Source organism: Pyricularia pennisetigena, chromosome 2 (genome assembly GCF_004337985.1).
Source record: "Pyricularia pennisetigena strain Br36 chromosome 2, whole genome shotgun sequence".
NCBI classification, from domain to species: domain Eukaryota; kingdom Fungi; phylum Ascomycota; class Sordariomycetes; order Magnaporthales; family Pyriculariaceae; genus Pyricularia; species Pyricularia pennisetigena.
In genome coordinates this window covers 1352638-1366244 of record NC_043741.1, presented here as the reverse complement: position 1 = coordinate 1366244, position 13607 = coordinate 1352638, and the positions used below count along the sequence as shown (strand labels likewise).

Sequence of the window (13607 nt, the reverse complement as noted above, 5' to 3'; positions counted from 1 at the left end):
GGAGATGGAACTTGCCAAATGAACCACTCATTGTTGATGATGATGTTAGCCAGGCATCACTATGAGGGATTGGTCGATAGGAGACAAAACCCATCGTTTCGGTGAAGCAGAGGGTAAACGTGAATGGCAAACGGCAAACGCCACGGACCAGGGGAAACATGGTGTTTACTGAACATGTGCATACTTGGACTCTCTTTTTTTTTTGTCCTCCTCCTACCAATCGCTTCGTTACCACCACTACTACTACTATTACTTGGCTAACTTATACTTTATACAGTGCTCTCTGTCAAGGTCCACCGCTGGGGGTTAAATGGTTGATTTGATTTCGCTCCCGACAGACAAAAAGACAAAAGCGAAACTTGCATACTGTATGTAGACAGCGCCAACACTCCCAGCTTGCAACCTTCGATCTGAGGTGTGCGACACGTTATTATTGGAGCTTACTGGGTTTCTTACTCTTTCAAAACTACTCGGCGCCTTGTGTGGAAGGCTTCCTTGAAGCTTGCCTTAGATAAGTATGGAGTCGTTTGATCAATGCCTGGGCATATGATAATAGTAGATCCATACCAAGTAATGTTATCTCGTTGCCTAATCATTCCTTTTTTTTTTTTTTTTTTTTTTCGCAGTCTGTGCCGGATGCTACTGTAAATCTTGCCACTCTCCTCTTTTTCTTTTGTCGCATCTGACAAGCAATTCCAGCAAGCTTGAGATCCGCCCCCGACTTTTGACTCTAAATTTGGTGGAATGGGACTTGGTGTATGACCACAATCGCTTGGCTTGGCGGCTCTTTTTTCTCCTTCACCGCTACACATTTATTGACCCTACAATTTCTTTGAGGTTGCTTGCGATGGGATGCATGCAGAAAAAGGGTATTTTTTAGTGCGCGCCGTAACTAACATTTGCGTCGCTTTGACTAGCAAGTTTAGGTGAACGGGAAGGCACCGTTGGTTCGCGCGATTTAATAGAAAAAGAGAAAAAAAAAAAGGTGATGGCCACTTGCGCCTCAGCTGAGACCTTGTTTTTTTTTGTCTTTGTTGTTTTTTCAAGGGTCCTCGTTCGCCCTAGGTAGTTTTCTCTTTAGCTCCCCCCTCAGAAGCCCACCCGTCTCTGCAACCACGGAGGAAGGGCTACGAAATGTACTAACGCGCGACGGTTTCTGTTGTTTATTCCCGGCCCTTTGTGTTTGTGGATGCAACGTTCAGGGCGATGCCGCATCAAGTGAGACGGATGGCTTACTCCGTGTGTGAAAAGCTGCAGATGTAAATGGGGGAGGAGGGGAGAGGGGGCCAAGGTGGGGGTGTGTAAGGGTATACCGTACTATTTATCTACTGTATGATATATCATAAGTAATATTGTGTTGACACGTGCGCGAGTGTGTTGCGTTGTTGTATTTTTATGTTTCGCCATTCGGATGCTTTGTGTTGAATGGTCGCCTTGAAATTTGCACAGGCTAAACCAGTTAAAGCTGCTTCCCCCGGCCTGTACTGCACAACTCTATCTATCATCTCATGAAGGAGACCAATGTGTTGTTCTTGCATGACAAGATTGATTGAATTGCCCGGGTGCCTACCCGCAGGCGCCACCATGTACTGTAAGATTCGCCTCCTCTTTGCCCAAAATGCCATCCGAAAATCAAAAGATTCCCATACCCTTTCCCCAGAAGCCCACCAACCAACCGGCCGGTAGTGAATTCTTCCGGCGGACCCTCAGAAACAACCCCTTTTCATTTCCCGCAATCACTCGAATGCCTTGNNGCAATCCCTCAATGGTTCAGCCTTGTCGACAGACCGATGTCATTTTACCGGCTGTTTTGTAAGAGAAATTCTGGGAGGAGTGACAAAAAAAAAAAAAAATTATGCAATTTACTACGCGAATAATCAAATCTCTTGTTCCAAAACCCCCACACATAAAATTGAGCGACGAGCGACCTACTCCTTAGGGAATACCGAAAGATATGAGCAAGGATCCCTATTCATGGCAATCTGTTCCAAACATCAAGAACAAAAAGAAGAAAAACAATCCGCATCCGCATCGCAACCGGCTTGTTTTGTGACTAGCTACCTACCTAGTCTAGTATGTTTCCCCGCAGGAAAGTCATCTTGGTTCCGGCGCAAGATCCCAAAGTCGTTCTCATCCTGTGACAATGAGGAGTAGAAACCCCTCTTTTTTTGGAGTTACAGACAATGACGTCGTTTTTTTTTTTTGACTTTGTATTTCGGCGCTTGTGATTTTTTTGTTTTCGCAGCTAGTCGGGTGTCCTTTTTACTTCTTTTCTTTCTAGTTGGAGGGTTACATCGCGTTAGACCGAGTATGTGATCGTTTGTTTGAGCACTGTCCTGGTCCAAACTCTCGCACACCCACCCCTGGGCGTGGAGTTGGTGGGTATTACTAACTAACCACCACCCACAGTAGGCGCCTAGTAGAGTTTGAGGCGAAGCGTCCCATCAGCTGAGCTCAGGTACCGTAAACTCAATGCCGAGTATCGTTGTTTGCACAAGTCAAGGATGAGCACAGCAAACACACCGGCCTTGGAAGGAAAAAAAAAAAAAAAAAAATCAAAATCAAAATATACAGGGGCATTATGACGACCCTCACCTTGTAACGGGAATGCCATCTATCAAACTCTCTTGGCTTGGACGTGATTCATTGTTTTGAGCAACTCTTGAAGTTTGAAATGAAAAAAAATAACAATAATAATAATAAAAATAACAAAAAGTAAATAAAAGCTGCATAAGCTCTTTTTTTGGTCTTGACCGTCGGCCATGCCCGATTCAAAGGGCAGTCACTCTAGATAGTGAGCTGACTCGCTAGATACCCAGGTTCCCAGTGCTGCACCTAGGAAGACGCTTGTAAGAGATGGTGCCAGAGGACTTGCAAGACCCAGCAATGGTGGTCGATCATGTTTTGACGGCTGGCCTTGCGGCTGAATGTAATAACATCCAAGCAAGTAAATTATCTTCTTTCTGACTCTTGCATTATCATGCTGCGACAACCCAGCTGCCAGCAACATGACTTTTTGCCCAATCCTTGCCCGGGAAACGCATTAACGACGACACATAATTGAATATTAAATAGATGTGCAACTGAGTAGTAAATCATGCCACATCTCAGTATGTATATATGTATAAATAGTACATATTATTACCAAATATAAACAAACTGAATTGCGACATCTATGGTTAACCATGCCATGTTGTTGAGTCACAACCCGAGGAGGAAAAAAAAAAAAAAAAAAAAGGTCCGATGTCTATTACAAGTCATCCCCCTGTCGTCCGAACCCCCCCGTCGTTGATGCAGGGCGGCTCGTCTCCACGTCCCGGGCCGTTGGGTCCGGACTCCGCTCCGGCGGCTGCAAAAAGTACCGCCGATCTCATGACAGGATCTTCACAGATATGCGTCGGCCGTGAGACGCATCCCGAGGATTCCGGGAGATTTTCTCCAGAGGAAGAGTCTCGTGGAACAAAGCCTCTCGTATCACCTGCAAGTCACTAGGGGCACGCCAGATCATCAGAACTGGGTGGTATATGTCTATCTGTTTAGTCTGTCTATTCTCGCTCGCCGCCGGCCCCCTCCTTTCGACTCACCGATATTATGTAGTGTTCATGATGTGATATAATGCTTCTCGTGCCACCATCACCTCCAACAATGTCAACCCGCCAACCCTATACGTAGATAGATAGCTCCTGGAACTGCATTGGCCCGACCGGTAAAAGAAGAGGGCAGCTTGTTTATTTCAGAACTGGTGTAGCCCGCCGGCGTCATCGACGCCGCCAGCCACTGCGTACTGAACAAAACCAAGCAGTTCAGGCGTAGGGACTGCGCCCTTGTATTTCCGGTGGTCCATCAAACTAGTCGGTCCATTCAGCTCCAGGCACTTATTGCCGTCTGCATTAGCTTTTTTTTTTTTTTTTTTGCCTGTACCGGCTTGTGTGAACTGCTTTCCAAATCACGGAAGCCCTGAAGCACTGGGTTGGAAACCTGCCCCCGTTCTGCTTAAAGTCTGTCCATTGTTTGAACGTTTCATCGATGCCCAAGCTGAATTCCAGACAATCAAGCTGGAAATATTGAAACATGGAAAACAAGAGGTGCTCCAGGTTAGATGTTCTTGTACATTATACACGAGCTCAATATGTCGTAGATAGGTGTATGGGGAAGTCTTAACCCAGAAGTCCTTACAAAGGAATCCACTTTTCTTTTTCTTTTTCTTTTGTTTCCTTGGGACGGGTGGACGAATCAGTATGTGGGTGTGTGTGTGTGTGTGTGGTTTTATTTAGAAGACAGCACGCGGGCATACCGATCCCACCGGCTGGCCCGGCTGCCCCGATCGCTGGTGTCGCCGACATCAGCAGATACAACTTGAGGTCAAGGGTCAAGGGATAGGGACCGAATATTGATACCCCTCGGTTTGTATACTGAATGCGGGCAAGCATGCTTTCCCATGTCCGACAGAGAAAAAGAGCACGCGCATCAGTCAGCCGCCTAATCGTGTCTCCGCCACTGACCACGGCAAACCTCCGCCGCGAGGGGTGACGCGGTTCGTGGCCACCTTGACGTGTCCATGCGGCCGACTGAGATGCCAGCTGCAGTCCAATACCACCATGGCATAAGCAGATGGCTCGTGCAAGACCACCGAGATAGCGCTGCCAATCCTCATTCCGACGCCAGGCTTATGGGTCATAATCCCGCACTCTCCTGATGATGTGCCGACTCGACCGTATACAAGGTCCAGAATGGGATGCTGCCATCTGGACGCCTGGTTCTATGTAATCTACGGCGCTGTGGTCACGGGATGTGAGGATCCACGCAACCAGGCAGACCGTCGTCATTCCCCCCTTGCCCTCTGAAAGCAGGCCGCTGATGGCCAAGTTGAAGTGCCGATTGTCCGAGGACCACATCTCATTTGCTTTGGCTTGTACATCCACATCGCATCTAATTCAACCGGTATGGCAAAGTTGAACAAGCGCCCGTGGCTTCTTCTCCCTCATCATAAACGCCCGCACTTGTACGGGGCGGCCTGACTCCCCCGGGGACGCCGATCAAAACTACCCGCCTGCGTCGGTGTGGTGCTTTGTTGGGTGTAGGAAGGCTTCTTTGCTGGTGTTGCCTCGGCTAAGAGCTTCGTGATCCGCCGCCGATGTAATCACCTGCATCGTGGGGTGCTTGTGGCGGAATGCTCAGAACTCGGACGAGACGTTTTCCATATAGTGCCGCAGTCGTTGTATTCCTCTCTTTTACTTCTGGCTTCTATCTGTGGTCAGTCGCTGGGCCGGCTATCCCAAGGTTGACCCATGCCGGTCGATCATGGGGTGCTGTCACTGAAGCCGCAGAACCCACAGCAGCCCGCAGGGGCGGCGGGGAAGCGGATGCGGCAAAGCCAGGGCCGGATGCGTGCATTTGTGACCAAAGCTTGCCTCACTGCTGACAAAGGGAGTAGCGACTGCCAAGTACAGGGGTACCAACTTGACGTGATTGTTCCGCTGCGGATAGGTATGGCGACGGGTCAGAGCTCCTCCTGCTGATTTGTTGTCACGTATACCGTATAAGTGTCAGCTTCCATATGAGGCAGACAAATAGCTGGATAGCCATTGGGTTCCGTTGTTTGCAAATATGGCAATCAGGGCTGCTCCTGGAGTTCATCAAGGGGAGGAGGTATCAAGTATAAGTTTGAATAGCTTTTGAGGAAACCGATCCAGGTCGCTCTGCACGTGCAGGCCATGCGTAATTCATAAAAGTAGATTGATCTTAGGCTTCTATTTACATTAGCAAACAAATCAAATCAAGACAAACAAAATTTCTTCAAAAGTTTTTCCGTGATCCAAACCTTCCACCAGCGCTGGCCTCTTTGAAAAAAATGTAGATGGCGAGTGCTGTGTTTCCCAATGCCTCGGGGTGAGTCTGTTGCTCCACCGGGCCCGTGTATCTAGTGTGCAGTCTACGCTCAACGCGGCGAGTTGGACACGCTTCGATCGAGAAGGGGCCGTGGATCCCAGCGATCCCCATCTATGCTTTCCTCATCGTCGTCCTCCTCGATGGCGACAGTCGATGGCGAGTAGGGGCGTCGGCTTCCCTCGGCGTCGCAGTCGGCGAAAAACTCCTCGCCATCGTCCTTATTGTAAATGAAGAATTGCACAAAGATGCCCATGTCGAGGAGTAGCGTGCCAAGACTACCGGCGAGCCATGACAGATTCACGAGTATGTACTGTCCATATATCCTTCCAGCCTCGCCTCCTACACAGGCCCCGGAGTGTGGCCCAATGTCTGCGTGTGTGTCTCTGCAGTGCGGCTCGAAGGCAAAGATGGAGAGGACGTAGGTCAGGTTACCGAGGCAGGCGAACAGGAAGAAGAGCATGCTGACCCCCTCGGTGGACTTGCGTCTGTAGTTGAGCAGGATCTGTGGCACGCGCGAGCCGAGATAGAGAACAGCGCATAGCCAACCAAAGACTTGGCCGAGAACGTTAAACTCGAGCAAGTCATCATCACCCTTACTGGGTGCCTCTGGGTCCGATCGCGACCTGCTAAGGTACCACCCCGCCACCCCTGATGCGCACACCATCAACACGGCGAAGGAATTGAAAGCTATGGCCTGCAACCGACTTGGACGGTTATCGGGAGCTGCTCGGTTGGCCGGAGGTGAAGCGACAGACGCGGCCAGAGCGTCCCGGGCAAGTACGGCATCGTCGATCAGCGGGACAGCCGGCGATAGGTGGTACGATTGGTCAGACCAGGAACCGCGACGGCTTGACGCGTTTTGTTGGCCTGTGCTCGTGCTGTTTGCAAGCAGAGCAGTGCGTTCGTTGGGCTGCTGGCTGTGGTGGTTGCTACCATTTCCATTCAAGACACCACCATCCGCAGGCTTGGGTGTCTGGGCCGAACTGGAAACAACCTCGTCGCGCCATGTGAAGCCTCTGTAGTAGAAGCACTGGCCCAGAAGAACGACGTCGGCTATCGTGTAGTAGATGGCCAGTATGATCATCGTCGGCAGGACACCCTGCAATACGCCCCCCAGGATGTTGAAAACATCACCGAGTAGCCAGATGATGATGAACTGTAGTGACAGACCATCTGCACTACCGCGGCGGAAGTTCTCGACGATCTGGGGTGAGAAGACGACGACCCAGCACGCGATCGATATTGATCTGCACGTGATGCTGTTAGCTAGGTACCTTGTGTATAGCTGTCTGTACTGTAGGCAAGGGGTGCTTGGTATGATTTGGTAGCTCAGAGTCGTGATAGGTATGATTCTGTTTACAGCCATGATCGCCAACAGTGAATTTTGAAGTTTTAAACTTTGCTCCTACCTACCCGCAAATCCCAGATATTGCTTCAACATCCAAATTCAAAGGCCCTGTCGGTGGCGCCATGATGCCTCTGATCAAACCCGTTGTGGGATCTCTTATGACATAAAGGAAGCTTTTGCCACAGCAGGCCTTTTCTAGCCGCCTTCTAGGACGATGGCTGCTGACGACAAGAAAGCAAGCAAATCACCAGTCGCCGGCACCAAACAAAGAGAGAAAAAAAAACAGGACTGGGTGGGTTGGAAGGGCAGATGACGATGCCAAAGAAGAACTTGGTTTGAAAGTCAAATCTTCGCGTCTAGTAACCGCAGCCAAGCGTGTTGTGAAATGCCGAGGAATCAAGGGTTGAGAAGAATTTTCTGGGTGAACCAAGGAAGGCTTGTCATGTATGGAATTAATTATTAAAAGGCACGGACTACGTCGATTACCGTACCGTCCGTCCCATTGAATCTGTTGGTACGCAGAAATGAGATCGAAATTTGGTGTCGTCACCGATAAATACGTACGAAGCTATATGCATAGAAGGAGATAAAACATAAAAAATAAATAAAAAAAGTACAAATGCCAGCGTGTTTTCTTTATTTCGTTGTTTTCATTATTAATTTTTCATGTTACGATGTTGCATGCACTGATGGAAATTTTTCATCGGGTCCTCCGTCTTCCAGTAAGGTAACCAGGCTGGGATGCACTTGGCAATAAGCGCAGCTACCAAGCCCGATTTGTGCGGGGATCGGGGCAATTCACTTGCCTGTTTCGTTAGCCCAAGCATGCGTCAATGGGGCAAAAACAGCTGCGCCAAAAAGCTACCATGCAAAGCTACCAAGTGGACTGCATAAACTTTATCGGTCTCTACGCAACGTTCGTAGGTCATTATGAGGGCCACATTACACTCGCTAAATGACGGATGATTGATTGCATTTCAAGGGTCACGAAATGTGCAGCCTGGCAGCCTTGGCGTTAGCATTCTAGAAGGATCAGTCTTGCATCATGATATGGATGGATGGATATTAATATGTATTTTGTTTTTACCTCGCTTCGCTTGGCTGCATAACTACCTAGGTCTAGATGCAGGCAGATGAAGGTTTTCTCTAGATGGCGAGGTTTCTCTTTCACTCCCCAAGAGTCGTTTAGTAACAGCAGGCGCAGGAACCGCTTCGCTCCAGAAAAAACAAGTAGACGTCAGTCAACCGGCCCGACCCCACCATACCATCCATCCCGAACACTCCGATCCCCCACTCCCTCACCTTTGAACATTCTCAACCTTGTCGAATCGTCAACAGCCCAGGTCTATCATAGCAACAAGAAGATACTCGGTCCGAGAGCGAAACAAACATGGCCCCATCATCACTCCTACCGCAACTGCCAGCGGATGATTCTATGCTCTCGCGCAGGTTCGGCGCCGAAACCGCAAACTACTTTTCCGGGGTTAGTTAGGGCATGAAACCGAGCTCACAGTCAACACCCAGAAAGCGCCATGCCCGGGGGAGACGTATTCGGGCTGACGATAAACGGTCTTGCCACCAAACCGCTAGAACCCACTGAACCGTGTTTCGTTCCTCCGCGACAACCGAGACTTTCTCAAGGCCGCCTTTGCACATCCCTCAACCCGCTTCCTCGCGCTCGACAAGCTAGCCCCTTTGGTTCACACGGCCGAGAAGAGAATCGCCTGGATCCCCCGGGAGGATGTCGTGCCGGTAACAGGATCGGGGCCCTTTGACAAGACAGAGGAGGATATGATCAAAGACTTCAACTCGGAGGAGTCGCACCCTGTCATAATACTGCTAGGCTTAGACGATAAGCAGAAAATGACTGCGGCCGACCAACAAGTCTTTCAGCACAAGGACTACAAGGGTACCCCTTACTTTGCGGTAGATCTAACAGAAAACCAGGATGTGGTCGCCAAACTAGCTTCAAGAGAAGACCTCTCTTTCAACCAAGACCAAAGAAGTCTGGGTTTTAGCCCTGGTGAAGGTAAGTTGCGCGAGCGTGAACCCGTTTCAGTGTCGGCGGCTTTCAGTCGCTTCGCCAGCCTGCACGTGACTGACTTTTTTTTCTCGTTTTGCATCAACCCCCAGCTGCCATCTATGGCCAAGCTCGAGCTGTCATGGCTTGGAATGATAGGAACCCATTTTGCTCGCAGTGTGGACAGAAAACTTTATCGGTCCACGCCGGAGCAAAGCGCGCCTGTCCCCCTACAGACATGGCGGGTGGCGAAAAACGCGACAGGAAACCTTGTGCCAGTAGGGGCACCGTCTCCAACATTAGTTTTCCCAGGACCGACCCTACGATAATCGTGGCCGTCGTTAGTGCAGACGGCACCAAGGTACTGCTCGGAAGGAACAAGCGATGGCCCAAATACTGGTACAGCACCTTGGCCGGATTCCTTGAGCCGGGCGAGTCCATCGAGGAGGCGACACGGCGAGAGGTTTGGGAAGAGAGCGGCGTCACCGTTGGCAGGGTTGTGTTGCACAGCTCTCAACCATGGCCGTTCCCTGGGAGCCTTATGATTGGAGCCATCGCGCAGGCGCTTCCTGGAGATGGCGAGAAAATATTCCTCGGCAACGATCCCGAGTTGGAGGATGCCAAATGGTTTACCATGGCTGAGGTCCGGAAGGCGCTTGCGTCCGGGGTTAGCAACCTGGGACAGTCGGCACCGCCCGAGTACGTCGAGGGTGACCTGAGACTCCCACCGGACACGGCAATTGCAAATCGCCTGATGACTGCCGTTGTGGGAGGCTACAATGGGGCGTTTCCCAAGATTTGAAGACATATACGGGTTCAGTGAAAGATTATGCATTCCCTAGATACATAGAACAAACATATAAATGGATAGCGACTCTTGGTTACTGTTTTCAAACACGTGGTTGCGTGACCAAGGGTTGGCTGTGCACTCGTTATAAAAGCCCAAAGACGCCCGGTTCTCGATTCGAAACCGAGTCAAACCCGGATACAACATCCGGGATACAAAAAGGTTTCATTCAAGCTATCCAAGAAGCCTTGGCCAAGGTTGGGGGCAAAGCATCCCCGATTGCTTGCTTCCAGGGTTAGGGTCCAACGTCGCGGAAGCGGCGCTAGTCTCTAGGCGGTCTAGACTTGACCCAGCGCCCCATCCGGTTCTGCCAACGCCTCTTATAAAATTTTCTTTCCTGCAGTGCGACAGTTGGGAATTTCTTTCCTTCCTTTCCACCATCAGCGAGGACTTACTCTACACCGTCATGTGAGGAGATGAGTCTGAACTGACAAAATGGAGGCTCCGCTACGGCGGCTTGCTGAGGGTTATCCGGTCAAATATTGGCCCCGTGGGTTTCCTTCCGTTCCCGGCCTCCTCAATCGAAGTCATCACCTCTTCCCTTAATACATTGCCATGGACGCCGTTTCTAGGTCCTTGACGGTGGGGTGGTTACGACATGCCTCGAATTGCGTAGATATCTTTGGAGTAAATGGCCCGTAAATCACGCTCTGGGTCGGCTATTGATGGCCACCAAGTGAAGCGACGAACGTCTCGCTCAGGGGACAAGTCGAGAAATCCCGCGTAGCTCCCGCTCAAAAGATCTGCCCGTTGTAGCATAACCAGAACTTGAGCTAATACAGAGTTCCTTCATCGTGGCAACGTCTTTTAATGGCCGAATGTTTACTATGTGGGGTGGATTTTATTGTATTACCGATAGGCAAAGCTTTAACAATCTGTCAACACGGCCAAGAGGGAATTTTCTCTATGGATAACGACGAAAAAAAAAAAAAATGAAAAAGAAAGAGTTCAAGGTCCCTGGCTGGTTTGATCAATGATCGATAAGGCATCCAAGGCAATCTTGACTGACATAACCCTCCAAAACTTTTTAATGTGGTGGTTTTTTGCCCCCGGCCCGCACTCACCGCCCGGCAGAACTTTTTCAAGATGCCCACAATCATCGTCCGCATTGCGAAATGTCAAATTTGGTCCGACGACAACCAAGACTAAACACTTCCCCCTCCAAATCATCAACAGAACGCAGTATTCCTCACCATTAGAATCCCCAGTCATTCTATTGGAAGACGGTCATCATGTCGAAAATCACCGGTAAGTACGATTCCTTTCGTCCGGGAGTGCCGTGTTTCCTGGGACGATAGTCGCTAACTCTGTTTCCTCACGTTTCAGTCGCCGGAGTGCGTTCCAACGTTGGCGAGTTGCTTGACTACTCGCTCAACACCAAGAAGCGTAACTTCCTCGAGACTGTCGAGCTCCAGATCGGCCTCAAGAACTATGACCCCCAGCGTGACAAGCGTTTCTCGGGCACCATCAAGCTCCCGGTTGTTCCCCGCCCGAACATGGCCATCTGGTATGTGTCCGGACCCATACGCTACCATATCTAAGATTTCCATGCAAGAAAACATTCATGCTAACCAGGGCTGCAACTTCAGCATTCTCGGTGACCAGCACGATCTCGACCGTGCCAAGCACGGTGGCATCGACTCCATGTCGGCCGACGACTTGAAGAAGCTCAACAAGAACAAGAAGCTCATCAAGAAGCTCGCCCGCAAGTACGACGCCTTCATTGCCTCCGACACCCTGATCAAGCAGATCCCCCGTCTCCTTGGTCCCGGTCTGTCTAAGGCCGGAAAGTTTCCCACCCCCGTCTCGCACTCCGACGACCTCAGCGGCAAGGTCACCGAGGTCAAGTCGACCATCAAGTTCCAGCTGAAGAAGGTTCTCTGCATGGGTGTCGCCGTCGGCAACGTCGATATGACCCAGGAGCAGCTTGTTGGCAACATCATGTTGGCCATCAACTACCTCGTGTCGCTGCTGAAGAAGGGCTGGCAGAACGTTGGTAGCCTTACCATCAAGGCTACCATGTCTCCCCCCAAGCGCATCTACTAAGCTTTGACTTGGGATTGGTTGGACATAGTATTCGGGAGTTCGATAGCCGTGGCGACGGTCTTGTCACAGAGTAGAGGCTATAAAGCCTGATAGTATTTAGGTCTAGTCTCAGTCTTGAAAAAGAAGGTTTCCGCGGTCAGAAGACACGCGATACAGTTGACCACCAAATTTTGAGACCCCGCTTGCCCGCGATATTGATCGAGATCAGGACCAGGTACCCCCGTTGGCTGTCTGTAGACAGGCTTATGGACATGAGAGCCCATTTGCCTGGTTAGAGTGTGGTTCTGAGTTGTGATGGATCCAACTCTGTGTCTGGTCACCATCGGTGAGGTGCAACAGGACCGTAGAGAGCTATCATCCAAAGATTTGTCGTGCGAAAAGTGTACATCTGTAACACGAACCTGCGCAAGTCACATGCCTCTGAAACAATCGCACTTCGGCAAAACGAGCAGCCGGCTAGCTGGGTTGGGCGTCAACTTGGCTGCGTAGACGCAGGTGAACTTGGCCCTGGGATGGATACGTCTTGCAACCAAGGCTTGCAAGGCTATCCAGACCTACTGGGAGAAGACCAAGACGTCCGTTCACGTGGCCGTCTTTTTTGCGGCATTTTTGACAGTTGGAGGATTCTCGGTAAGGATAGGAGTCTATTGCCGATCGAAACTTTTTTGTTGTAGTCTAGAGCACCACGATAGAACGTGGTCTGTTAATATTTCCTAATTGATTTGCGTTTTTTTTTTTTTTTTTTTTTTTTCTCGAAACGTTTATTATTCAATCTTTTGTTTTGTTTTATTTTTATTCTTGGATTGTTAATTTTACTTTTTTATATTTTCTGAAGCTTTTGGCTGTAGCGTTTAGTTGAGCGGCTCTACAGCAAAAGCAGTCTGACTTGTTTCCAAGTGGATACATCAGAATATTCCTCGAGACCTGTCTTTCGATGTTAGAGTTTTGTCCTAATTTCCTCCGTAGTAGAAGAAGAAACCGTTGAAATGTTCGTACCATTCAGCTTCATCGGGTGACAAGCCGAACTTATTTTTGTTTGTCTGTTATTTGCTTGTTCTAAATTCTCTCTTGGTTCTTTCTTTTCTTCGGCTGCTTCTCTGATTCTTCAATATAGTGTCCCTTCTTTTTTTTTTTTTTTTTTTTTTTTCCGGTCTTGTTCTTTTTATGCCCCTGGTTTCAACGGGACCTTTTCAGGGTATCTAGGGCTGAAGTTGGTATAGCTCGACTTTTTGCACAGCCATTCGGGCTGCCCCTTTGTGAAACATTCAAGTATCCTCCCGACGAAGTGACTTCCCAAATTGAACGGGTAACGCCCCTACAGCAAGTTTTAATGTAACGTCTTGTCTCCTCCGCATTGCATTGCAGCGCATAACTTCATAGAAACTACAGACTATAGTCCGGTGTAGAGCAAAACGTGTGTCTGTGCGTCAAGTATTCGCCCATGATTCAGTATTTCC

At 49.6% G+C, this 13607-nt stretch overlaps 4 protein-coding genes across 4 annotated transcripts; 2 read left to right on the top strand and 2 right to left on the bottom strand.

The window, feature by feature from the left end:
- Positions 1-306: 306 nt before the first annotated feature.
- Positions 307-504, bottom strand: PpBr36_00351 (uncharacterized protein; the record flags this gene model as incomplete). The annotated part of the gene is made up of 1 exon (XM_029887544.1): positions 307-504. A coding segment is annotated over one exon (198 nt), but the record flags the coding sequence as incomplete, so codon positions are not given.
- Positions 505-5938: 5434 nt separating this feature from the next.
- On the bottom strand, positions 5939-7361 carry PpBr36_00350 (uncharacterized protein; the record flags this gene model as incomplete). Its single annotated transcript, XM_029887543.1, has 2 exons — positions 5939-7136; positions 7303-7361. The coding sequence occupies 2 exons, from the start codon at positions 7359-7361 to the stop codon at positions 5939-5941; spliced, it is 1257 nt and encodes a 418-aa protein (XP_029750726.1).
- A 742-nt stretch (positions 7362-8103) lies between these two features.
- PpBr36_00349 (uncharacterized protein) lies at positions 8104-10059 on the top strand (the record flags this gene model as incomplete). The annotated part of the gene is made up of 4 exons (XM_029887542.1): positions 8104-8153; positions 8367-8720; positions 8828-9266; positions 9371-10059. The coding sequence occupies exons 2-4, from the start codon at positions 8628-8630 to the stop codon at positions 10057-10059; spliced, it is 1221 nt and encodes a 406-aa protein (XP_029751846.1). The 5' UTR covers positions 8104-8153; positions 8367-8627.
- A 1277-nt stretch (positions 10060-11336) lies between these two features.
- Positions 11337-12150, top strand: PpBr36_00348 (uncharacterized protein; the record flags this gene model as incomplete). The annotated part of the gene is made up of 3 exons (XM_029887541.1): positions 11337-11352; positions 11431-11611; positions 11694-12150. The coding sequence occupies 3 exons, from the start codon at positions 11337-11339 to the stop codon at positions 12148-12150; spliced, it is 654 nt and encodes a 217-aa protein (XP_029751847.1).
- Between the last annotated feature and the right edge of the window lie 1457 nt (positions 12151-13607).